Here is a 27,483-nt window from a genome sequence, read left to right on the forward strand (position 1 = left end):
CCCAATACTAGTCAAAAGGCCAAGAGGCAATAGTTTACAGCTAGCATTATTGACACTGCTCATTGGTATTAGGGAAGTTTTAGTTTTTATGAACTTATTCCATCTCATCCAGCTTGCTGACTTTATGTAAGTATAGTATTCCCTTATCCTATGAGCTTCAAATTGAAAAAAAATGAAAATACAACATGTTAAATCTTTGGCATCAGTTGAGCCTGATTTCCTGGGGAGGAAACCATACTATTAAATTATATCAGTGGGAGAGTCATTTCCTGCAGTGGTCCAGCCTGGTAGATGTTCAGTCAACTGAACACTGACTTGTTCCACAGTTCCTAGGTTTTCCTGTTTTACACAGAACCGCAGGAACTAATTGCTTCAGTATTACACACACACACACACACACACACACACACACACACACACACACACACACGTTCAAACTGGAAAGGGAGCTGCAAAGGGGTCCTGTTCTTTCCATGGGCCAGGCTGGCATGATCTCACCTTCAGTCTCTATCATAATAGACAAGGGACAAGCCTGTGTTTCCCAGGCAGTCCAAGGACCTCCTCAACTTGCACAGCTGTAGTAGGAGCAGCACAGCTGTCTGTCGCTTTCTGGAGCAGAGGGTCATTTAGCCAGGGAGGAAGATGCTTTTCTCATCCCGCAGGCTAACAAGTAATTCTGCTGCATATAACCCTTTGCATCAGGGAAAAGAAATGTTGGTTCCAAAGTCTCCCAATAGGCCCTAAGTAGGAGGCAGGGTATTACTCACTTGTTTCTGATTCTATTTAGAACGTAACTAATAATACTTGGAACACTCCTCCATCTTTAGGCATTGTTCTGTTTGTTTGCTTTAAAGTTAGGGACAGCTGGGGCTGGGGGATGGCTCAGTAGGTAGAGTACATGCCACACAAGCATGAGCAATCATGTAAGAAGCCGGATGTAGCAATGCTCACCTGTAGTCTTAGAGCTAGGAGTGCAGAGAAGCAGACCGCTGGAGTTCAGCAGCCAGCTAGCCTCACTGAGTCTAAGAGTTCCAGGTTCAGTTAGAGAACCTGTCTCAAAAAAATAAGATGGAGAGGGATTGTGGAAGCCACCCTGGGTGGACCTCCTGGCTCCCACATCTATATGCACACACATGGGTGCATAACCACACACACAGGTGTACCTATACACTTTCCCCTCCAAAGTTAAAGAAAGCTGGGATCAAACTATGGATCACTGTTCTTTAAAATGTCCTTTGAAGTCAAGAGTTCAGAAATGAGTAAGATTATAGAATTAAGTGATATGTAAATGAATTAACTGGCTAGCATATTTTAATCTAGATTATAACATAAAAGAACAATGTCTTACATTGGAGGACGGGCTACTTTGGCTTAGCTCCAGAGTGGGGCAGGGGACATGGAAGGAGGCAGAGGTGTGGTGACAGGTGCTGGAGGCTACGTGGTCACACTCCATCTGCGCTCAGGAGGCTGTGAGCAAACAGGAAGTGGGGCCGGAATACAAAGCCTCAAGGGTCGCCTTGAGCATCCCACTTCCTCCAGGAGGGCTTTACCTCCTACGGTTCACAACCTTCCCCCAAAGCACCACCAGCTGGGGACCACGTGTTCAAACATGAGTGTATGCATTTTCTGTTCAACTCACAACTGCTAGACATTTTAACTTTTGGTGTGTCTGCACATGTGTATGAGTATACACACCTATGTGCTTGTGGAAGCCAGAGCGTCAGGTGTCCTGTTGTACAACAAGCTGTATTATTCCCTTGAAACAGGAGTCACTCTTACAGAACTTGTGTTTTGGCTAGTCTAGTGGCCAGCAAATTCCAGTAATCTTGCTGTCTCTGGCCCTTCCACTGTTGGGGGTACATGACAGTACACTGCCATGCCTAGTTTTTTATATGGGTGCTGGGGCTGTGAACTCAGTTCCTCCTGCTGTGCAGTAAGGGCTCCTACCCACAGATCCATCTCTCTAGTCCTCAGACATCTCAACTTTTGAAGGAAATGAAGTAGGAGGGGTGGGTAGGAGAAGGGGAAAAGTTTTGTTTTGAGACAAGGTCTTACTATGTAGTCCTGGCTAGCCTTGGATTCCTAGAGATCTCAGCCTCCCAAGTGCTGAGATTACTGGCCTGTGCCACTGTGCCAGGCTGGAAGTTTTTAATGGGTTTAGTTTTGACTTTGCAAGATGAACAAGTTCCGAAGACAGGTTGAACAGACTCAGCACTCCTCAGCCGCACGCTTGACAGTGGGTAAGACGGTCAGGTGAAAGAGAACACGATGCCTGGCATTGAGTTGATGCTTTATTTTCTTAAGAAACATCTAGACAGTGCTAAGACAGCCCTAATGTATCTACAGTGCCATACATAAAAGGACGGTTGCTCACAATGACATTTTAAAACACCGGAAGAGAGCAAGTGCTTTCTGAATCCAAGAAGTCAAAATATATTCAGAATGGGTCTTAACATCCTCATGTGGATCAAGGTTTTAATACTTGCCACTTGGGAACCTAGACAACCAGAACACCTGATCACGTGACTTTGAGTGTAACATCCCTTGATGAAAACCAAGTCTTCTGGTGACATACATTTGTTACTCATCTGGCCTATTTCCATATACAGATTTAAAATCCTAGTTTCTGTCAACTGACACACTGCTTGGATTAACTAAATATATTTAGACTTCTCTATCACATGAACAAATACACAACCAAATTAAGTGTATCAAAAGTGCTCACTGTTTTTTACAGGAACATTAACAATCTGACAGATGTTCACGAATGCACTCTACACTAAATATGTCCCTAACACATCTAGAAATCTTCCTCTCTACATTAAAATCAATTTTGTGATTTTTCTAAGGAACGGACACCTCCTCAGGCCTTCAGCTCTCCTTTCCTCCTATTTCTTGGCTGCACTCAGTCCAAACTGCTGGCATCTGTGGCTCTGTGCCCACCCATCCTCACCACTAGCAGGTCCGCAGGGGCCTAACTCCAGCAGGGAACTAATGTTAAAGGTGTACGAAAGAGTATTAAAGACACTTCCTCTAAAATATACAGAACATGTCATGCCAAAACATACAGTAAACCGGTAATACTGGTGGATCACACATAGAATTTACATTCCCAAACAGAATAACTTAAATATTAAAACGTACCTTTATGTTACCCAATGTAACTGACTTTAAGCATAACAAATGGCAAAATTTGATACAAAAATCACAAAATCCACTAGTTTTAAATGCTGTGTATCACAGCATATGAACATATTTCTATCATCTACTCCAACTACAAACAGCAATGCTTCTTCAAGCTACTCTAGGGTTTAGAACCTAATTAGAAATTTATACGAAATACAATTTTATGTTCAAATATGGAAATGAGTAACATAATCCCAAAACCCAGGAGTATCCCAGCATTCTGCAGGAAGAAGTACCCCCAACGGCTGCATCCATGGTCACTAGCATCATTGTGCAGCATTTCAGGCACCTGAAAGAGGCAAAAGCAAAGCTCAGCTCCTGGAAGTACAGATGAATTCTAGAAGATTCTGTAGGGCAGTGTCGACCAGGCTGGATACAGTATGGGTCAGTTCCCTAGAACTCGACTATTACATGCACACTGACTCTCTTGGGCACAGACCTGAGCATGTCCTAGCGGCTGACTAGGACAAGGACTATTGTGGTATTCTGAGCAGGAAAACATTCACCCCACTGTTAAATGAAAGGTGATGTTGACTTTCCTGCTTCAGGTACTAAGGGTCATTTCTAGAATTGTTTGTTTGTTTGTTTTTCCCCAAGACAGGGTTTCTCTGTGTAGCCTTGGCTATCCTAGAACTCACTCTGTAGACCAGGCTGGCCTTGAACTTAGGAATCCACCTGCCTCTGCCTCCTAAATGCTGGACTAAAGGCCTGTGCCACCACCGAACAGCTTAAGGTTCACTTCTAACACAGAGAGGGGAACTCTCACACTACTTAAAACACAAGTTCAGCAGGAAGACTTCTTCTAGGTGGACTTGGAGACAAAGGAATTTTAAGCACAGCCTATTGACGACATTGGCTTGGGCTGGGTTTACCGCGAGTTTACTATAGACAATTTGGGGCCTAATTCTACTCTACAAAGGTTAAGACAAGGAGTGAGTTTTCACATGTTTCCTGGAAAACCCTGGGTAGGAGAAAGGTGTGTAAGTGATCAACAATGAAAAACAATGAACTCAAAGGGCATTTACACTCTTTTTTTTTTAAGATCTATTTATTATGTATATAGTGTTCTGCCTGTAGGCCAGAAGAGGGCACCAGATCTCATTATAGTTGTGAGCCATCATGTGGTTGCTGGGAATTGAACTCAGGACCTCTGGAAGGGCAGTCAGTGCTCTTAACCTCCGAGCCATCTCTCCAGCCTGCATTTACACTCTTAACTGGCATCCTTTGGGGTCCAGAATCCCTTTTCATCACTAGAATCTAACACCATTTCTGCAATGAATTTTTTTTAAAAAAGATTTATTTTTAATCCACGTATATGTGGGTTTGTACTTGTACACTGCCTGCAGAGGTCAGAAGAAGGGGTCAGATCCCCGGAACTGGAGCTACATGGGGCTGACTTGTAGGTTGTGGGTGCTGGGAACCAAGCCCCAGTCCTCTAGAAGAACAGTATGTGCTCTAAGCAGCTGAGCTATCTCTCCAGACCCTGCAACAATTCTTACCGAATACTTCCTGTTTTACCCGGTCAACGTCCTGACTCCTTGGAGACTTACCATGTCGACCAGGGCGACATACATGAACAAGCCGGCAGTGAGTGCAAATATCCACATCGACACATTTTCTGCATAATGCCCAATGAATATCCCTGTTGCCATTCCAAGGTACGCCAGCATGGCCGACAGGGCATTATAGAGCACAGCTTGCTTGACGGTCATGCCGGCCTTTAGCAAAACAGCAAAGTCGCCTGTAACAGAAAACAAAACCCAAGGCCAAGTCACTGAAGATCATTTTCACACACATCTAAGAGATTTCTCAGATTTAAAAAAAAAAGTTTGATTTTTTTTCCAGGGGAATAAAGAGAAAGAAAATATCCAGGGCTAGAGCAGTGTTAGTGACTGTAGTCACGCAAAAGTTTTATAAACCAAACAAATATTTTATTCAACATTTTCTGAAAGCTTCTTCCATGTCAGTGATGATGAGCACACAAATCTACTGTTTTTTTTTTTTTTTGTGTGTGTGTGTGTGTGTGTGTTTGTGTGTGTGTGTGTTTTTTTGAGACAGGGTTTCTCTGTGTAGCTTTGGAGCCTGTCCTGGAACTTGCTCTGTAGACCAGGCTGGCCTCAAACTCACAGAGATCCACCTGCCTCCCCACCCCCCTCCCGTTCTGGGATTAAAGGCGTGTGCACCACCGCCGCCACCGCCGCCCGGCTTTACTGCTGTATTCTTGTCCTGTCTTTAAGGGGGCTGACACTGGAGGAGCAGGCAGGAGCAACAGTTCAGTAATCCTGAGCTACAAAGTAAGCTTAAGGCTAGCCTAGGCTACATGAGAACCCAATCTCAAAAACACTAGGACAGACAACCACACAACTGTCAATAGAGAGGAGGGTGGTGTAGAACTCACAGGATCGGCAATTGATAAAGGCAACACCCAAGAGATACTGAACCACGGAGATGGAAATGGTTAACAAACCTCCCAGGGCAGGAAGGATGAGAATGGGGAACAAAAAGGAGACACAGGCTTACTCAAGCATGTGCCAGGTAGACGGGAGGCCTGCTGAATGGCTGGTATGCCAAGGAAGCAAAGTGAAAACAGGGTCAGAGTGTTTGCGAATGAACACGTGCCCATGAGAGGAAACATCGGGACTTGAGCTGGAATCCAAACAACGGAGGGAGAGGTCTCAAACTGTAGTACAACTCTAAGTGCAGCTCACTGACTCCTTTCCTTCAGCCCTAAGACATTACATCCTCGTGTGTGTGTGTGTGTGTGTGTGTGTGTGTGTGTGTGTGTGTGTGTACACACTCAAGGTCAGATGAGAGGGTCAGCTTTCCTGCCTCTATCATTTCCCACTTTACCCCTTCGAGGCAGTCTCTTACTGAACCTTGAGCTAGGCTGGCGTCAGCAAGCCCCCAGCCTCCTGTCTCCATCTCCCAAAGCACTGGGCTACAGGAACACACCCGGGGGCTGAACTCAGGTCCTCACGCTTGCATGGCAAGTGCTCTTGCCCACTGAATCAGCCACCCAGAGCCTGTTTTTTTTAGGTGGTATTCGGGACTAAATCTAGGGTGTCATGCATTCTAGGCAAGTGCTCTACCATGGAGCTACCTACCACACAAGCTAGACCCTCTTTCCTAACTTCCTGACTTAATTTAAGAAGTGTTACTATATATGCTGTAGTTCTCTTTTGGGGGGTGGTGGGAGACAGGGTATCATGTAACCCAGGCTGGTCTCGAACTATGTGGCTGAGGATGACCTTGAACTCCTGATCCTCCTGCCTTTACCTCCCAAGTGCTGGGCTGACAGTCGTGCGTACTCTACTGTAGGACCACAGCCACTCATGTCTCCAGTGTGCCAGCACAGAGAGACTTGGTAAAGAAAGAAGACTACAGACGGGGCCCAGGTACTGCCGGACAAACCCACACAGGCATTATGTACTTGTAGGGTAGGAATTCTGGCTGGAAACAGATTTGTGTCCAGTGAGAAAGAAGGGCAGTGGACGAGCAGACAATGGGAGGGCCTCGGGTTACGAAGAAGCCTTCTAGAGTACTCCTTAGCCCAGCCACGCAGAGCAGCACGGTTCATTCTCACAGCAAAGGCAGTTCACACGCTTCTCTTACCCAATTCATGAGGCAGTTCATGACAGAACACAGCAACAGAGGTGCTTAGTCCGCTGGACAGGCCCTCAGTGAAAGCAGCACCTGTACATAAAGTCAAGAAAGGCTGGGCTGAAATTTCTGAAATCTTTTCAGTACACAAAAATAATGAAGAAACAATGACAGTTAAATTTTGACTGTACATAAACACCATCTTCCCAGCTCAACCTCTATATTCTTACTAAAGAAAAAAAGTTACAAGCTGGGTATGGTGACACATATCTTTAATTATAGTACTTGGAGGAAGGAGGGCGTCTGTGAGTTCGAGGCCAGTCTGATCTATATAGGGACCTCCAAGTCAGCCAGAGCTACATAGAAAGACCCTTGTCAATACATAAATATGTATTTATTTTGCTTGTGTGCGACTACGGCACTTGTGAGGTCTGAGGACCACTTGTGGGAGTTGGGATTCTCCTTTCCTCACTGGATACGAGGGCTGGAACTCAGGTAGCAGGTTTGGTGGCTGGTGCTTGAACCTCCTGTGTCATCTCAATGGCCTGTCTTCTTTCTAAAAGGTCTCAGAGCACATCTCACTGGGAAGCACAGGCGTACGTGACAGGGAAGGGAAGGGTCACCTGCCTAGCAACAGGCCGCTATCTACAAACCGGAGAAGGGACTGCTATCATATAAAACACCATCTGAGAATATTAACTAGGTTAGAGGAGCGCCCTCCGCAGTCAGAAGTACAGAAGCATCTCACTGGCCTCAGGAATTCATGTCATCAGACATGCACATGCATCCTTTAACCATTCCACAAGGGGACTCAAGACAGAGCCCCTCCCATTTAAAAGGCTAATTCCCTCTGCTGACCAATTGCCTACAGCTGTGCACCGGGACATTCCTCCTGTGTCAGCCTAAGCAGACTGTGCGCAGGAGCGCCAAGGCCTTACTCAAATGCGGCACTCCCTCCTCTACCAGCTTCTGCTGCCTAATTCCTACCTAGTACTTTCACATTTTGTGCCTGGAACTCTCAATTATGGCACAAGGATTTAACTTTGTCTTTTCCTTTGGCTAGAGATGAGTAACCGGGGTTACCAGGTCCATGTAAATTCCTTCATCACAGAAAAGATCCGACCTCAGAGGGGACATGGATATACACGGGATGCCTCATACACCCTTCATTCATGTTTCAACCATGATCTGAAGACCTCATGGATAAGAACAACTTTTTGTGTTTGTGACGCAAGGGCTGGAATCCGGGGCTCAGGCACACTGTATAACTGCCCAGCCACTGAGCTAGACCCCAGCCTAAGAACAACTATTGGTAAGTACAATTTAGGCAATAGGTGAGGCACAGATCCCAGATTTATTTGTAACCCACATTCACTAAGTACTTCATTGTCACAAAGTGGACAAAAAGTATTTTGATAATTTTGGAAGTCAACATCCTCACCTAACTAATATATATATATTTTTTGGTTAAACTTGAACGAACAACTTAATGTGCTATTTCCAGGCTAACCAGCACGGACCAGCTAGGCAGCAGCATACCAATCGCAAGGCCGTCACTGAAATTGTGCAGCCCATCGCCCATGATCACCATCCAGGCCAACGTGGCAATGCCAGCATCCTTCAGCTCCTCTCGAGAGTAGCGCTGGCTGTGGCTGTGGGGGTGGTGGTTCTGGTGGTGGTGGTGGTGCAGAATATGATGGTAGTCGTGATGGTGGTGAATGAGGTCATCTGACTGGCCCAGTGTGTCATGGAAGTGTGAATGGCACTTGTTCTTGCAGCCCCTGGGCACGTATTCGTTGTAGACTTCCTGCGGGTGTGCGTGGGCTATCATAACCTCTTCCTCTTCCAACATCGTTGGCTGCTGGGAATCAAAAGGGGAGGGCTCTTGGGAGTCTGCTTGTAGATAGCTTTCAGGCCCTAGGGATAAACACAAAGAACACTGAGACCAAACGAAAGGCTTTGTGGATGTTCCGCTGATGACTGTTCATCTCAGGGTCAGTAGCTCTCAGCCCTGCAGGATAAGGCAGCACAGCACCGTTGATGAGGAATACCAACGGGCTCTAAGGAGTTCTTCAAAGGGAAATCTGTCACGTTTTAAGACGGAGTTTCAAGTGCATAGTCCTAGCACTAAAGAGGCGGAGGGAGGGTTCCTGGAACTCAGAGCTTCAGGATTAGCTCAGGCAACACTGTGAGAGTGAGAACCTATCTCATAAAATAAAAGGAATTATTTTTAAGTGTAATTTTTAATTACATTTATTTATTTATTTTAGCATGCACGGGGGTTGGCTCATGGCCATGGCATGTATGTAGAGGTCAGAAGACAGTTATCTGGAGCTGTCTTGCCTTACATCGAGTGGGTCACAGACTGACATACAGCACCCTCGTCAGCTAAGCCATTCACCTCACTGGCCCCATTTCCTCTTAGTTTCTCTCCTTTTTTTTTTCCAGTTAGTTTAATAACACCCCCCCCACACACACACACACACACCGGGTTTCTCTGTGAAACAGCTCTAGCTTTCCTAGAATTTGTTTTGCAGACAAGGCTTGCCTCAAACTTACAGAGATCCACCTGCCTCTGCCTCCAGAGTTCTGGGATTAAAGGTGTGAGCTATCACTTCCTGGCTTAATGACTTATTTTAAATTACAGGAAAATTTTTGAAATGGTAAATTCATGTTGATTTTAAAAATAAAAACATCTCTATCAAACTTCTCACAGCCCATCTGGAAGTCAGTCTACTTGAGGTATCTCTGTTCTGCTCTTCCTTTGTGTCAGTGAGTTAGGACTTGTCAGAAACTCAAAGGGAGAGATGAGGGGATCTCATCAGGACACCTAAGTTCCAGCTTCTAAAATTATCTGCAGTGCCTACGTGGCTTCCTCTGGGCTGTGACAGTGACTTCGACAGTCCTCTGGGTCAAGAGAAAGGGATGTGTACGGTGAACACATTTTTCCATTCCATTTTTTTTTTTTTAAAACGTGCATTACTGTTTTGCCATGGGTTTTGGGTTCCCTGGAATTGGAGTTACAGACAGTTGTGAGCTGCCATGTGGGTGGCTGGAGGTTAAACCCAGGTCCTCTGGAAGAACAGTTGATGCTCTTAACCACTGAGCCATAGCTCTAGGCCCCCCTCCCCCACCTCCACTAACGTAGTTTTAAACTCCCTCTTGCAGCTCTCATATGATTTTAAAGCTGGGAATACTAAAATCTTCAGTCCCAGGAAAGCCACGGGGCAGGCACAGCTCCTGGCAGAAGGAAGACCCCCTTCCCAACTGTCTAGAGTAGAACATTCATAGCGAGAATGGCCCATGCTTGGGAAGAGACGGGTCCAGTTCCACCAACAGCTAGGCTCAGAGCCTATTTTTTGACTTTGTTTTTTGAGACAAGGCTCCATATAGCCCAGGCTACCCGTGAATTGTTATGTAGCTGAGGATGACCTTGAACTCCCGATGCCTGTCATCACCTCTCAAGTGGATTATAGGCTTGCATAAAACCTGTTTTTTGTTTGCTTTTTGAGACAGGGTTTCTCGGTGGGTAGCCCTGGCTGTCCTGGAACTTTCTTTGTTGACCAGGCTGGCCTGGAATCACAGAGATCCACCTCCTGAGTGCTGGGATTCAAGGCGTGCACTGCCACATGCTCAAAGCCTGGTTTTATGTGGTGCTGTGACTGGAACCTAGGGCTTCAAGCATGCTAGGCAAGAACTACCAACAGAGCTACATCCTCACCCCTGAGTAAAGGCTTCAAATATTAGTCTTCCATAACTGCCCTTCTGACTACCCCTTAATATATTCTACTTCCTTGTATGCGAAAAGATGGGTTTTTCTTCTCATTAAAAAAATCATATGCCGCTGGGCAGCGGCAATGCATACCTTTAATCCCAGCACTCGGGAGGTAGGCGGATTTCTGTGAGTTCAAGGCCAGCCAGGACTGTTATACAGAGAAACCTTGTCTTAAAAAAACCAAAAACAACAACAAACAAAAGAAAGTATAGACCTATCAAGACTTCCTTTTTATTAGGTGACAAAATTCAAGGAAAACAACAAGGAAATAACCTTAATTACTTTATCATCATCAACACCAAGAATCATTGACTGGCTGGGCTTGGGGGCTCTTGCCCACAGTCCACACTGATTATCTGCTTGGACAAAGAAAAGGAAACTGTAACAGTAAGGCTGCTCTTTGTCCTATAAACTGTTATCAGTTTGGGGGAGCATCCCTGACCTCCTTTCTGTCCTATAGTTACAAATGTCACTGAAGTTCATCCAGAACCCTGAAGAAGGACCAGTTATGGAAAGAAGAATCAATGTGTTTTAGTTGCTCGTTAGAGAGAACCAGCATGCTAGAAAATGCAGCGTGAACTGCGAAGCTTACCCCCAGCAGCAGTCTCTTCTTTCCTTAGTCAGGAGCTATCTGTTGAGCTATCCTGCCTTAAGAATTCTGGGTTGGTTGGTTGGTTGTTTTAGAGTTCTGCTATGTAGCCCAGGCTGGCCTCACGCTCCTATTCCTCCTGTTTCAAGCTCCTAAATGCTGGGAATATAGGCCCAGCTTTTCCAGATGTTCTGGCAGGCCTTATGAGGATACAGGGAAACATTAGAAAACATCTGCCTTCTAGAAGTTAGTTGACTCTGTAATACAAGTATGCGTTTGTGAAAATCCCTAAACTACACTTAAAACTTGACTCTAAATGAGTGGAAAGCAAAGACACACAAGTCTCTTTCATCGGCTAAGAGGAAGTTCATTTGTAGGTCTGTACTTCCCTTCTCAAAGACTCATGCCCCATTAGGAATTCACTGGAACACAACGTGATGCTAAGAAGCACTCACCATGGTCTCAGATGACCTCATTTCAGTTCAGTTCTCCCTTCAGAAGGAAGTGAGAGGGGGCCAGCAATGTGTCAATGTGTTCACACCAAGTTCCCGGATGCAGAGCTGGGGGAACACTGAGGCTTGAAACAACAACCCCCAAGACTGAGCAGTTAACAACGGATGGCCCCTCACAGTAGGAGGCATTGGAGGGTGCTGTTGGCCTCTTGCCTGAGATTCCAGCCAGCTGTATGTTACTCTGCCCTAACTGCATATAGCCTTACGATCTCTGGAAGGGGTAGAGTATATGGAGGGTAGAAAGCTAACTTAAGGGAGACTCCATCTATGCAGCTGTGGGAAAATGTCATCCATACTGGGTGAGATTTTTGGGTGCTATGGCTGTTTTGAGGCCACCCATGTTCCTATAAGCTCATAAAGCCAAATAAGCTCATGATTGCCCAAGTTAGGCTCTGGTGAAACCATACTTGGGTTTGTCACTGGCAGCATCTTGGGTGGGTGGGGAAGAACAGGCTTTGTTTCTATTTCCCCAGGGAAAGAATTCAGAAGCAGACATTCACACACGAACCCCCCCAGCAGTGATTACTCTGTGGCAGTTCCATGACTCATGAGAGGCGTGGAGGAAGGCCTTCAACACCCTGACCCACATTTGGACACAGCCGCCACCTGCTCACACGAACTCAGTTCTGTATCTCACAGCAAATAAACAGGATTTCTGTTAGTCTCACATCAACTGAGTTGTCCTCAGGAAATTATCCTGTTTAGAGCCCAGAAGAGCACTCCCACCCTGTGCCATACCTGGGGGGGGGGGGGGGGTCCTCTGCTGCCTGTGCCCTCCCCTCCCTTCCCCTCCACTCTCCTCACTTCTACAGGAAGTTTACAGTGCTCTCTCTACAGCACACCATGCTCATTTCCTACACCAGCCACCCTGTGGATCCCAAGCCTGCAGAAAATTGCCTGTTAGAGTAAGCCTCTTAGACATTTGAATCCTGCCTCTCAGGTGGCTCCCAGCATGCAGTGCAGATCCTCATCTGAGCATTCTCGAGATCATTTTTAAAAATCAGGAGATACTTTAGGAAACAAACAAAAAGGTCACAGCCCCATCTCTTCCAAATGGTCCCAGCTGTCTTGTGTCCCAGTGCCACCTGGTCTGAGTCTTGGAAGACTTACGTTCACCTGCATCCACCTTCTCCTCATTTGTGGAAAGCTGGGATTCATATTTGGACAGCTGCTTCTTAATCTCCACATCCTCATCATTTTCAGGTTTCTTTTGATTCTGAAACAGCCAGGAAGAGCAACATTTTGAAATAGTTGATTTGCTTATGTGGACAGCTTTCAGTACAGTTGGGGCCATGGCTCAGTGCTACAGCACTTGCCGAACAGAGGTGGGACCCCGGAACAACCCCAAGCAGCACAACCAATCAAAAACCAGACAAGCAAAAGACACCGGGAAGGCGACAGGGCTGGCACACCTCAATGAAACACAAGCCATCCCAGACAGGGCCTTGGATGTGTTTTAGCACCTCCGTGGACTTCTGGCTATAACAGCTGTCAAAAAGGCACAGGACGCTGAGTCAAGAGAAAAGCCACAGTTCATCTCCCTGTGTGGCCTGCACCAGCTACTGTAGCATGGGCTCATGCGGTCGGTCAGCTGGAGCACTTGAGGACTGATGATGCAGAATCCTGGGGTGATTCATCCATACATTAAACCAACGAACTCTAACTGGGTTATACATTTAGAGCCAGTTACAGCCATTTCCTCCAGGCTTGGTTACCTCTGGGCCACTTCTTTGACACCGAAACCTACATTTTCCATATGTTTTTGCTATGAAGACTAAAGTACTTTTCCTTAGTAAAACACCATTAACATTAAAAAAAAAGATTTAGTTTTCATTTATGTGTCTGTGTGCATGTGCAAAGAGAAGCCAGGTGAGGGGATTGAAGCTACAGGTGGCTGTGAGCTGCCTGATGTGGGTTCTGAGACCCAAATCCAGTCTTCTGCAAGAGCAACAAGTGCTTTGAACCACTGGGCCATCTATCTTGTCCTAGTGTTTTCTTTTAAGTATTTACTACTTAGCCTTGAAATTATCAGTGAGCTTTTAAAAAAAAACCCTTTATCCTTTCTTATACATTTTGTGTGGTAATGGGGATTGAACCCAGGTCCTCATGCATGCCAGGCAAGCATTACCTCTGAGCTATTCCATCAGAATTTTTTTCTTTTTCTTTTCTTTGGGATAGGTTTTCCGTCTGAGCTAAGGCTGGGCTTGGACGTATAGCACTCTGCCTACAACACCCTCTCTGAGTGCTGGGATTGGGTATGGGCCACAGGAGCTGGCTATTACTGAGCTTTGCAACCACTCCTGTGCTAGGCTCCCTGTGTGAGTCGGAGCAATGTTTATGTTGCAGAGGTCTCATTAAACAATCAAGCCTGTGCATTATCTACTTATGTGGAAGATAGTATTTTTAATTATAGAAACTGTTACACAAATATTTATTATTTGTATTACATTTAAATGAGCAAGAGACTCCTAGTCACTAATGACCTGCAGCTGTTCCCCAGAAGACAGGAGCTTTAAGACAGAAGAGGACTATGCAATTCTTTGCTTATAATCATTGATACATTTGATAAAACAAAACCATGGATGCCATCAGTGTCTAACAAGACCTGAAGAAGTTTCAGGATGGGCTCTTCAAAAATGCAGCAGTTCAACCAAAATGTAAGGGTGAGCAGGACTTTGGAGGGCAGGATGGGGAGGCACTAGTCTAGGTAGTTTTTAAGCGTGAGGGAGGGGCCCCAAACAGCAAAGATCTTTCCCGGAACTAAAAGAAATACATGACAGCCTGAGAGGACTCTCTAGAAGGTGGGTGGGTTAGAGTTCCAGCTGCAGCAACTGCAGGAGGCCAAGTTACGCAGAGCATGCTGGGAGTGGCCTTTGTCTACAGAGCAATGGGACTCTGAGCAGAGGTGTAGAGTACCCCTGCTGTGTAAACAGAGTAGGTGGGGGGAACTGTGAGGGCAGGCTGGGTAGAGGGGGAGACAACTTAGGCCTGGACAGGAATGACAGACAGCAAAATGGTTGGGGGAAATAGAAAGACTGTGGACATACTGAATAAAGCTTGATCTGCACAGAGCCAGAGACTGTGGACATACAGAATAAAGCTTGATCTGGACAGAGCCAGAGCCGGAGGGTTATCATAATGATTCTCTGGCTCCCAGTGAGAGCTGCAGCACTCACTGGTTGGAAGGATTTGTGAGGTTGGTCAAACTGCTGTAGAGGTCTAACGCTACAGAGTGAGCATAAGCAGAAAGTCTAACTGGAATGCAGATTTCCCACTGACACGGATGCCATGTAACCGACCACACCTGCCACACAGATGCTCTGGGGGCAGAGTTTGGACTCCCTAGGGAAAACACCCTCTTGCTTCCGACACTCGTCATATGGTGAAGTACATTTTATTTTATTTATCTTTATGATGGAAAAAAGAAATTAAGTAACACCAAGACCTGAATGATCTTTAAAAAAATAAACCCGCTGGGCAGTGGTGGCGCACTCCTTTAATCCCAGCACTTGGGAGGCAGAGCCAGCCTGAGCTACAGAGCGAGATCTAGGACAGGCACCAAACAACACAGAGAAACCCTGTCTCAAAAAACAAAACAAAACAAAACCAAAAACACCAAACCAAACCAAACCAAACCCCAAACAAACCCAATGTTTTCTACGATGGGAGAAGAACAGGTAATGTTTGCAAAACAGGTGAAGGCTATCTGGAGTACCTCCTGCTGTTTCATAAGCATTCGTCATCATCTACTCCGTGCCAGACTCAAAGTGGGCAGAGAGAAGTGCACAGGACACAGGCAACCTGGATCTTCATGATTACGTTCTACTGGATGTCTTAAAATAGAGATAACCCAGCTTCCCTGCGGTGAGCCTGAGCAGCAGCAAGATCACACTGCTGCTGCCCTTAGAGATACTGGCACAACACATGATTCACAGTTCACTAGTGGCCTGTCAGAGCTGGGAAACAAACCGCTGTATCTGACGTAATAGTCCATCCTTTAGAATCTTGTTATAGAGCGCCAGGATAAAGGGCAGTTAGGTATAAAATTGAAGTAAAAACTGAACACCAGGGCTGGTGAGCTAGCAGTGGATAAAGACACTTGCTGTCAGGCTTGAGCTCTATCCCTGGGACCCATGTGGTGTAAGGCAGGTCATCCTCCTGTCTACACGCGTGTCACGGCATGCACGTACATGCCCTTCCTCACATGAAGGTAATTACCTTTAATCCCAGCACTTGGGAAACAGAGGCAGGCAGATCTCAGTGAGTTCAAGGCCAACCTGGTCTATAGAGGAAACAGACAGCCAAGGGCTACACAGAGAAATCCTGTCTCAAAATATATAAATAAATAAATGAAACAAAACAAAACAAAAAACACAGTAAAAATTAACTGAAACCTCACAAGTCAAATCCCAAGTATCCCCTAAGTGAAAAATGAACAAATTTTAAATTATTTTTACTTTTACAATTTCTAATTATGTGTATGTGTGTGGCTGTGTGTGGGTATGTGCATGTGAGTGCAGGTGCCTGTACAGGCCAGAAGAGGGCATCAGATTCCCTGGAGCTGGAGTTACATGGATACTCGAAAACAAACTTGGATCCTCCCTTGTAGCATGAATCTTAAAAGCTCTTATTAATAAAATCAAACCCGAGGCCAGTTATTGGGGTGAACGCTGGAAGGTCAGAGAATCAGAACAAGCCACAGCTATCTCACCTCGCCGGATCCCCAGCTGGTCCTGTTTCCTCAGACTGGAAGCTTCTGTGTCCTCATCCCAATGGCTCTCAGCTGAACTGCTGCTAGAAGCCTGAATGCTTAACCAGCCAAAATGCTTAACAAGGCCAAAATGCTTGTAGTTTCTGGTCCTCACGCCTTATAAACCTTTCTGCTTTCTACCACCACTCCCTGGGATTAAAGGCTGCTTTCTGGGATTAAAGGCATGAGTCACCATGCCTGGCTGTTTCCAATGTGGCCTTGAACTCACAGAGATCCAGAGGGATGTCTGTCTCTGGAATGCTAGGATTAAAGGCATGTGCTAACATTTTCTAGCCTAAGTATCTTGTGGCTTTTCTGTTCTCTGACCCCAGATAAGTTTATTAAGGTACATAATATTTTGGGGAACACAATACCACCACACTCCCTAAGACAGTATATACTCTTAATGTGCTCTCTAGCTCCATGATTATACTTTTAAAGCTAAGAATTCCAAAGGATATAAAGAAATAGGACATATCTTTCAAGCAGTCTAAGTGTAGCAATGGAAACAGCCTTCGGACATGACTTAGGACATTAAAATGAAGTGGCTGAGCGGGAGCCTTGGCTTGGTGGTTAAAAGCATGTTACCCTTTTAGAGAACCTGAGTTTAATTCCCAACACCCACATGGTGCTCACAACCACCTGTAACTCCAGTCCCAGGGAATCTGATGCCTTCTTCTGATTTCCACAGGCACCAAGAACACATATGGTACACATACATACATGCAGGCAAAATATTCACACATACAAAATAATAAAATCTTTTAAGATTTCAAAAAGGAAAAGAATGAAGAAGCTATTCTTTCATTTGTGTTGTCTTTTGAGACAAGGTCTCATATAACCCAGGCTGGCTTCAAACTTGCTATGTAGATGAGGATGACCCTGAGATCTTAATCCTCTCGCCTCCACCTTCCAGGTGCTGGGTTACAGGCATGTGACATCATGTCCAGCTCTTGAGGAAGTTATTTTGATTAAACTGTTCCTTTAAAACTTGGGTCCACTGAACAGAAGGTTCATATTTGTAATAGATGATTTTTTTTGTTGTTCATTTTTGTTTTTTGAGACAGAGTTTCTTTGTGCACCAGCACTGGCTGTCCTTGAACTAGCTCTGTAGACCAGGCTGGCTTTGAACTCACGGAGATCTGCCTGCCTGACTCCCGAGTGCTGGGATTAAAGGCTTGTGCCGCTGCCACCGCCACCTGAAAACTCTATTTTTAAAAACACGTGTGTCACTATATGGTCCAGACTGTCATGAATTCATTTATGTAGTTCAGGCTGGCATTAAACTCTGGATGCTCCTTCCTCCAGGTCGAGCACGGGGGTTACAGGTGTGTGTCACCCTGCCCCGCTTACCACAGCAAAGTTTGGAGTGTAAAATCCCTAAGGGTAAACACTCACAGGATGGAGTCGGCAGCAGTTCACACAGCGTTCGTTGTTTCCCACAGTGAGCCTGATGCTCACTCAGGGCCAGCTACGCTTCATTTTCAGACTTTTCTATGCCAGCTCTGCTGGTTGTATAATTGCACAACGTAATTACATGTTGCTCAAACTCCGAAATGACAGTGAGGATAGTTACTTCTGCGAACACAGAAGCTGAATGCATTTCAGATTCAAAGGCAGGTTCTGATGTTAAAAAAAAAAAAAAAAAGGCTAATTTATGTAAGGTGTCCATGGTTTAAAATGTAATACTTTAAAAATCTAACATCTACATTCAGGATAGCTCTACAAGTATATAACCTCTTGTTCAATTTTAGAGAAACCAAAGCTGGAAGTTGTAGATGAGCTATAGCATAGGTATAGATAAAGACATTAGACTCACCACGATCCACCCTTAAAAAGAAAGTCCTGAATCAATTGATGAGCACTTGTCTTGTTCTTTTTTTTTTTGGTTTTTCGAGACAGGGTTTCTCTGTGTAGCTTTGCGTCTTTCCTGGGACTGGGACTCACTTGGTAGCCCAGGCTGGCCTCGAACTCACAGAGATCCGCCTGGCTCTCCCTCCCGAGTGCTGGGATTAAAGGCGTGCGCCACCAACGCCCAGCTCACTTGTCTTGTTTTTAACTAAAAAAATTTTTGAGACAGGTTTCAGTAGCCTATCTGGTCTCCAACTCACATGCAGCTGAGGCAGGCTCAGGAGTGCTGGGACTAGTGAACGCCACGCTCGTACTCAGTATTTCAAGAGTTCTTCTGCCTGAGCTGTCTGATCACGTCAGATTAGAGGCAGACCACCTTATGACTGAAGGTGTGATCAGAAACAAGGAGCCTCTACTTGGCTTCAGAATGTTTTATGGTCCAATTTGCAAAGGAAACACTTGTAAGTGATGGATCTTTTGAAACACAACAGAACCACAGCTACAGTGCAATTAACTTAAAACCAATGACTATTTAATCACGGCACCAATACATACTGATGACATGTGGTCTTAGAGAACACTGTGGTCTCTAATACCAGGCCTCTGCTTTGGGTTCAGTCACATACATACACAGGCCTTCAGCTTTCTCTTCGTATCCCCAAGAGATACAAGGAATAAAGAAGATTGGAAACTCAGGGTTGGGGCTAGGAGAGCGCTCAGTCAGTCAACTGATGGTTGTGCAACCATGAGGACCTGAGTGTAGATATCCAGAACCCGAAAACTACGTGTGATGATGTATGCCTGTGATCCTAGTGCTGGGGAGATAGAGACGTGAGGATGCCCAGGGCTTCCTAGCCAAGTTGGCAAGCTCCAGGCTCGGCAGAGACTTGTCCCAAATAATAAGGCGGAGAGTGACTGAGGAAGACACTGATGTTAACCTCTGTCTCTATTCTAACACACGTGCACAGAAGGCGGGCGGGCAGGCCAGCTACTCCTCCAGGGTTATCGAGACGCAGACTTCTACATGAATACCTCTGGGGCAAAAAGCACCTTAAAGGTATTGAATGCCTCTCACAAAGATTACAGATTCTGGGCAGGCTATCCTAAGGACAGCAGAGTGCCACTCTAAGCAAGTGTCTGGTGCACATATGGTCCTTGGTGACTGGAGCCTTACCTTTTTTTTCTTATCTTTAAATTGCTTGATCAACGTGAGTACGTGTTCTACAAGAAACATGAAATATAGGCCCCCTAGTGCTGTCAGACCTTTCCACGTGGAATCAAAGTAGGTGCTTTCTTCTAGGTTCTGAGCCGACAGGTGACTGAACAGTGGGCCTCTTTTCATTTCCATCGCTGGTTCTTCATGGCTGTGACTGTGGTGGTGACTTGCATGAGACTAAAAGTGAAATAATACACAGTTTTTAAGTTGTCATTTCACGTCAGAAAAACTGCCAAATACGAGGCCATTCAGAACTAAGAAATTAATGGAATACTTTGGAGTTGAGGAGACATTAAAAAAAAAAATAAAGAGATTAATGGGCAGCTAGCTACCTAGAGCTTCATGAATGCTACTTTCTGGGCAACTAACAGAGTGGGTCTATTTGGCAGATACACCCCACAGTGACCATCATAACTCAGAAGTAATTCTCAATGTCTGACCTGTTACCATGGCCACAATTTAACAAAGACTTCATATCACACAGTGTCTACTACTTACAGGTACCACTTAGAGGCTCCTACCAGGCTCATCAGATCAGCCTTGGAAGAAGACTCGTCAGTGCATAGGGATGGGCCCTGCAGGTGTCTGAGAACCTGGGCAGAGTGTAGCAGTAATGAGCTGATGCTGGTTCTGACAGGAAACCAACCAGGTGTGCAGCATCCTAGCAAAGGCCATGGGGTCCCCGCTATGCATAGACTACTTCCCGTAGGTGGAATGCTGAGACACCTGACATTTGGTAGTCAGAGAGACAGCCCCTCAGAGTAGTTTTCATTTTGAGTCCAACATGAGATTGCCAGTGTTCTAGGAAGGAGGAACTTCCCCTTTCCACGTGTCAACTTTTCTTTTTTCAGTGCTGTGTATTGAAGCCAGGGCTTTATTTACCATCAAGCCACATCCTTAACTCTGAGATAAATGAAAACAGTGACCTCCAAATATTTCCTGTTTGTGACTTATCCCAAATACTTAATAAAAAGGCCTGTATGTTAAAAAATTCATGCCAGGTAGTGGTGGCACATGCCTTCAATCCTAGCACTCAGGAGGCAGAGGCAGGAGGATCTCTGAGTTCGAGGCCAGCCTGGTCTACAGATAGAGTTCCAGGACAGCCAGGGCTACACACAGATAAACCCTGTGTGGAAAAAACCAACCAAACAAACAAACAAACAAAAAACAAAAAAAGAAAAAAGAAAAATTCATTCAGGTCACGAAGAATGAATCTCTAAACACACAAATTTAACCTTGAAGGAAACCTAAGTTTCGTGGCCACGCGAACAGGCACACACTTTAAATCTGTGGCAACAACAGGAAGCAAGCAGCTCCCACTGGGGCAGCTGTCACAGTGCTTCAGATCTGAGCAGGATTTCTCTCCTTTAATTAGTGAGTTCAAAAACCTTAGTCCGATTCGGTAGAGTCTCTAACAGACAGAAACAAAACAACAAAAGTCCCATGGAACCTTGTGTATAAGTTATCAAATATACTTTAAAAATCAACTTTTCCGAACAAAAATTCTAACCTCTGAGAAATACCAACACCAAGAGTCCAAGTGCAACCTCAACGCTTGTGCTTTCGATGTGTAAGGATAAAACACAGCAGGGGATGGACGTCTCGCAGAACTTACATGTGGGAGAAGATGTAACAGAGCATCTCCACTCAGAGTCCCGACGGCTAGCGCCACGAGGAAGCTCAGCAGGAACTTGAAAAACACCCGGTTCATGAGTGGCACCAAGATGACCCCCAGCAGGGACAGGAAGCTGATGATGGAAATGGCTATGAAGCCTCCAAGCCAGGCTGTCAAACCAAACAGAGCAGAGGGAAGCCATGTCATCTGCAAACTGAGATGTTTCCGACCAGGGCGTTAAACAGCAGCTTAGCACAAAGCAGCTGCATTCAGGGCACCCTCAGCAATCCTGCTGCGTTCAGGGCACCCTCACAGCAATCCTGCTTCATTCAGGGCACCCTCACAGCAATCCTGCTGCATTCAGGGCACCCTGACAGTAATCCTGCTGCATTCAGGGTACCCTGACAGTAATCCTGCTGCATTCAGGGTACCCTCACAGCAATCCTGCTGCATTCAGGGTACCCTCAACAATCCTGCTGCATTCAGGGCACCCTCACAGCAATCCTGCTGCATTCAGGGCACCCTCACAGTAATCCTGCTGCATTTAGGGCACCCTCACAGTAATCCTGCTGCATTCAGGGTACACTCAGCAATCTTGCTGCATTCAGGGTACCCTCACAGTAATCCTGCTGTGTTCAGGGTACCTTCAGCAATCCTGCTGCATTCATGGTACCCTCACAGTAATCCTGCTGCAGGCCTAGATGGAGAACCTCATACACAAATAAAGAGACTTCAAGATTAGGAAGGCAAACCTCGTGGAAAAAAAATTGTTTCGAGACAGGATCTCACTATATGGCCCTGGCTGGCCTGGAACCTATAGAGATTCACCTGCCTCTGCTTCCAGAGTGCTGGGATTAAAAGTGTATGCTACCATGCTTGCTTTTAGTGGAAAAAATCTTTAAATGGGGATTATAGGAAGAGAAAAAGTTACAAGGATGAACTCTACCTTACTTGGGACCCAAGTGGGGCTTTCATTCCTAGAACAGCTGAGCTATGAAACAAGAGAGGGAGGCAGACTTCCTCAGTTATCAAAGCATGTATTTCTTCCTCATTACAGTATCTTCCTTCCCGTTCTCTTAGCCCTTCCTTACTTTGAGACAGTCTCTATGTAGACCATGGTGGCTTTGAACTCACAATCCCCCTTCCTCGGCTTCCTCAATGCTAGGATTACAGCTGCTAGCATACAAGGCTTTATTTGCTTAAAAACATATTTAATTTATTTTATGAATTTGTGTATGCTTGAATATATGTCTGTGTACCACATGCATGCAGGAGCCCTCAGAGGTCTGAAGAGGGCATTGGATCCCCTGGAACTGGAGTCACAGATGGCTGTGAGCCACCAGGTGGGCTCTAGGAACTGAACCAGGTCCTCTGCAAGAGCAGTCAGTGCTCTTAACCACTGAGCCACCCCTACCCCCATGCCTTTTTGAAGGAGGCAAATGCACTTTCAAAATTTATATTCAGAACATTCAGGGCACAGAACAACTAGTATGTTTATCTAGAGCTACAATGAAAAATAATCTCAAATATAAAGGGAAGTACACATAAGTATATCTACTAAAAACTATTCTTATGTAACAATGGCAGATTTACCTATTTGTAAAGAGTAGGTCTTCTGAGGGATTTCCGCCTTCTTCTCACTTGCTGTATGAATCAGACAAGACCGAGCATCAATTTGATTGATGATGGCTGGGCAGAGATAGTTAAATTCCGTTGCATTCAGCAGGACCTGGATGCTCATGCCATGGGATGTCAGCAGCTTTGTTGCATTGAAACACTGAAGGACACAAGCCAGTAACAATCACAGAGAGAAGTTCCCACTAGGAGACTCCAAAATGTAGTCTGACTCATTACCCTTAAGCTCTACTGAAGCTACTTTGTTGGCAAAATTAATGCGAGTTAGAGTTAAAGTCGGCTTTGCCTTCAGCACTTTGGAATCTGCCTCTAGTAGCCTGAAGAAGATACTATGTCACAATGATGGTATGCCATTCTCCCCTGACCACATCACAAGTCACCAAGGGAGAAAACCTCCCGTGGAAGAGCTTGGGGATAAGTGGAGATTCACAAGCCTGTTAACTCATTGTTTAAAGCTATTAAGGAAACGAGCTTTAATTTCGAAATGGGATTCATTAGAGATTGAGAAATAGGTTTGGGGACTAATGCCCTCCGACTTGGCCCAAACAAGCCCAAGACATGTTGCTCTTCCTGCTATGATACTACTTGCAAAAACTCAGCTCAGCTTTGTCTATGTGCCTGGCAACATGATTCTCTGCAATGAGGAATTTTTAAATTATACAGATGACTCCTGCAGAGGGCAATGCTGGTTAATAAAACAAACCTGTCCCAGCAGGCAGATGCGTTCAACAGTTTAATTGGATGACAAGCTTAGTTTGAAGAGAAACTGCTCTGTGCAATTTAACACCCCCCCCCCCCAAACCAAAAGCTCATCTGGTTATAGTATCTGTTTCTCATCTTCTACAAAGATATTTCAGACTCTCCCAATTCTTAACCAACACTACTCAGAACAACTTCAGTGTTGCCATGGCTGTGGCCATTCCTATGATTACTCCAAACTTCATAGTCATATACTGACTTGAATGAAGTACCTACAGTTGATCATTAAAGACTAACAACTAATGCTTTTTTTTTTGGCCTGATATTCATTAGCCAAAGTAAATTATGTAGCGCTGGAAAGTTTATTTTAGAAAAGCCACATAATCTGGGAATTTTACTACCTGACATTCTTGGTCCAACTTGCTCTACCTTCAATCACTCCACAAGCCACTGTTGGATCTTTCTGCCAAGAAGAGACACACGGGTGCTCTTGTGTTCTCAGCACCTTAACTCTGCTTTTCCCTAAAACATGGATTCTAAGTCCCACTCCTGCAGCTCCCCCATTGTCTATATATTAACATTATTTATCCTTAACCTTTCTCCACAATTAACCTTGGCATCTTTTTATAGTTATAATAAACTGTATCAGAAAAACTCAGCAGGCAGGACTATTCTGGACAGCTAGTCCTCAAGGATGTTTATGCCAGTCTGCACACTGTGAGCCAAAGCCTTGCTGAGAAGGAAGAAAAGTCCCTTTTGTAACAACTGTTTTATTTTATTTCACATCAACCCCTGGAGGGGACAAACAGGTGCATTAAATACTGCACAGCATTTATCTTACCTCCTGAATATTGTCATTCGTGTTTCGGGAATACATAAAGCTCTTTCTGGGTTCACTCACAGACTCGTTGGTTTTTCTACTGGCTAGACGGCTCAGTCGACCCACTCGGCTCTTCTCTGTGATGCTGGGTGGGGTAGACGGGTTTACATCTTTGGGGCGTTTCCCAGATTTTGGAGTCTCTATGGTCTCTAGAAACTGAGTTCCTTCAGCGACAGTGTTGTACACAGCTGAGGTCGCCTCACTTGTGATGACATTCTCCTTGACGTTCCTCCTACCATTCCCGTGCTCTGGTGGGCGAGAGCCTTTCCCTTGGCTGGTTCTAGGACTTTTACCTGAACTATCAGAGTCATGATCTGGGCAAAAGGCTTTCCGATTGTTTTTACCAGCAGCATGGCTGCGGTGGGAATGGCGCTCGTGGTCAGAGTGATGTTCATGGTCAGGGTGATGATCATGGTCAGGGTGATGTTCATGGTCAGGGTGATGATCATGGTCAGCGTGGTGCTCATGGTCAGCGTGATGATCATGGTCATGGTGTATGTGGATTCTTTTAATCTTATCTATGCCTATGTTCTGAAGCAATTTTCTGAACCCTTCCACTGACAAGGAATCATTCTCTCCATATCGGTAGAAAAGCTGTTGCAGATGATGTCGCTGCATGGTAACCGCCAAGTCCATATTAATGCCAGATTCCCAATTTGAATTAATTTTCTCAGTGGTCTGAGAGAAAGCAGCTGTTGCTTGCAGTTCATGAAGGGGATTCGTGACCCAAAGGGCAAAGGTCAGGATCCTGATTACAAATAAATTTCTGGCCATTGCACCTTCCTAGAAAAGATAAGGGGGAAAACCTCTTTACCACACTTCTAAAACAATTTCAGAAACTTCATGCTGAAAACTGATGCCTAATTTACACTGTCACCATTCACACAGCACTGTTTGTTCTGACCAGGGTAGTATGAGGTACTGTGGAGACACAGAACTAGGAGCCTGGGGTCTCCCCCTGCATGCTACAACACCTGAAGCAAATGCAGCACAGTCATGAACAGAGAGACAATAATCAGTCCTGCAGAAGCAACAGCCGGAGGAAAAGATCCATGTGCTCACACACACCAGTCAGCTGCTCACGAAGCTGAGAACTACAGCTCAAAACCAAACCTCAGCACACCTACCATCACCACCATTTCATAAACAGTTAAAGAAAACAGTCAGAAAAAGAAGAAACAGTTGCAACTGACACTTGGAATTTTTAAAAAAATGGTTTCATTTTCCTTGGACACACATCCATGATGTCCTTTATTCCCCACATAATTTTATCAAGTTTTTGTTGTTGTGTGAATCAAGCTATTTTCTAGCCATCTTCAGATTGGAGCATACACAAGAGCGCTCCTCACCTCCACTCAGCAATGAATCAGACCCGATTTCCCATCAGTGCTTCGAGATTTCCCAAGTCTTCTGAATGACTGCATAATAACAGTTCTTTGAGTAAAGTCAATTAAGCTTCATGAAAACACACTACATTGTTCTTCACTTGCTACACATTAGCTAGAGAACGTTTTATCACATGTCTGGAACTCAAGGCCTATGCCTGAAAGGGGAGTCCTCACTCCTTTTCAAGTGGAGCTTGAAAAGCAGAATTCGTTTAAGCAGAGGCAGTATAGTATAGTCAGATCTTTGGATGGATGTTAAACCATGTCCCTAGCAAAAAAACACTGAGGGATGTTCAACCATACAGGAGCAACAGACTACCATTTTCCAGGCAGTTTCTTGGCAGGTTCTCACGTTCATGACCTCATCTGAAAAGCCGGTAATATCTATTTGCAAGGACGACTTACACAGTGGAAGTGCTTGTTAAACTCCCCTGTTGCCCAAGTGCTGATTATCATACTAGGCACCCAGGTAAATGGAGGCACACACAACCAGCTAGGACCAGATTCCTGCAAACAATCTTCGGGACCTCACATTTTTTTTTTTTTTTGGTTTTTCAAGACAGGGTTTCTCTGTGTAGCTTTGCGCCTTTCCTGGAACTCACTTGGTAGCCCAGACTGGCCTCGAACTCACAGAGATCCACCTGGCTCTGCCTCCCAAGTGCTGGGATTAAAGGCGTGCGCCACCACCGCCCGGCTGGGACCTCACATTTTGAGAATTCACGTGATAGGCAAAAAAGACTCAAGAAGAAATCATTCCCGGGGGAGAGGCGAGTCACTAGATGGGTGGGGCAGATCTGGCCTTGAGCCAGAGGAAGATGCTGAGGGCCGCAGGCAGGTTCCCAGATCTCCTTATAGGCCAAGTCTGCCTGTGTGGAAAACACAAGCAAGCCACAAGAAGAGGCCTTGAAAAAAGGGGCAGTGGAGAAAACGGAAAAGCGCACAAAGCTTGCTTGTGAGGGCTCCTGTAATGAAACACATTAGTAGCTTCTTTGAATGTGGGTGAAAAGTTAAATCATCGTAGAAAGTCCCTAGTTTTGGGTTCCCAAGCCCACATGGGGACGTCCCCAGGTTGGGAGGGGAAGCTATCCAGGGCAAGCGGGGGCTCCAGGCGGGGCCCTCGCAACATCCCTTCTCCGTTGCCCTGCTTGGCCCCTGCACCCCTTCTCTGCGGATCCGGGCCTGCGGGGCTCCTTCCTGCCGCCCCGGGGCAGTCGTGCAGAACTCACCTCTCCCGAAGTCCCGCCGCCGGGTCCCGCGCGCAGGTTCCCCGAGGGCGGTCCGAGGGGGCTGGGAACCAGCCCGGCTCCGGTCTCCGAGAAACCTTTACAGGGCGCGGAGCATCGGCGGAATCACGAGCCAGTCCACCCCTCGGTCCCAGGTTGCCGCGCCTCCTCCAAGCAGGACAATCGGTAATTACCGCCGCCTCCCGCTGCTACCAGCGTGGCGCACGCGCAGTGCAGCTCCAGAGCCCCGGTCTGCAAAGACCGATCCGCTTTTCCGCGTGTTCTCAGACGCCACGGGCTCGCCGCGATGGAGGGGCGGGCGAGGGTCCTTTGCTCGCGCCCTCCCGCTCCACCGCCAGGACCGCGACCCAGCCGGGGCCGCTGTGGGCAGCCGAGCCGGATGGAACCGCCCCTGACCGCCAGCTCCTTCGGGAGCGACCCGCGTCCAGCGGTCGGGCCTGGCTCGCGTGCGGAGCAGCGGTCGGAGAGATGCGCGAGGCGAGCAGAGGCTACGGGGTAGAACCACGCCAGCGGGCGGGGGCGTGGCCGGGAGGCGTGGCTTGTGGG

General features: G+C 46.0%; 1 protein-coding gene across 1 annotated transcript; it reads right to left on the minus strand.

Annotated features, from left to right (window-relative positions):
* Window positions 1-2,278: 2,278 nt before the first annotated feature.
* Window positions 2,279-27,399, minus strand: Slc39a6 (solute carrier family 39 member 6). The gene is made up of 10 exons (XM_059246159.1): window positions 26,920-27,399; window positions 24,270-25,091; window positions 22,688-22,871; window positions 21,095-21,264; window positions 19,438-19,656; window positions 12,773-12,878; window positions 8,326-8,703; window positions 6,799-6,879; window positions 4,737-4,927; window positions 2,279-3,475 (listed from the first exon to the last, which is right to left on the minus strand). Exons 2-10 carry the CDS (start codon window positions 25,080-25,082, stop codon window positions 3,323-3,325), a joined length of 2,295 nt encoding a protein of 764 aa, XP_059102142.1. The 5' UTR covers window positions 25,083-25,091; window positions 26,920-27,399; the 3' UTR covers window positions 2,279-3,322.
* Between the last annotated feature and the right edge of the window lie 84 nt (window positions 27,400-27,483).

Source organism: Peromyscus eremicus, chromosome 19 (assembly GCF_949786415.1).
Source record: "Peromyscus eremicus chromosome 19, PerEre_H2_v1, whole genome shotgun sequence".
In the NCBI taxonomy this organism is placed as follows: Eukaryota; Metazoa; Chordata; class Mammalia; order Rodentia; family Cricetidae; genus Peromyscus; species Peromyscus eremicus.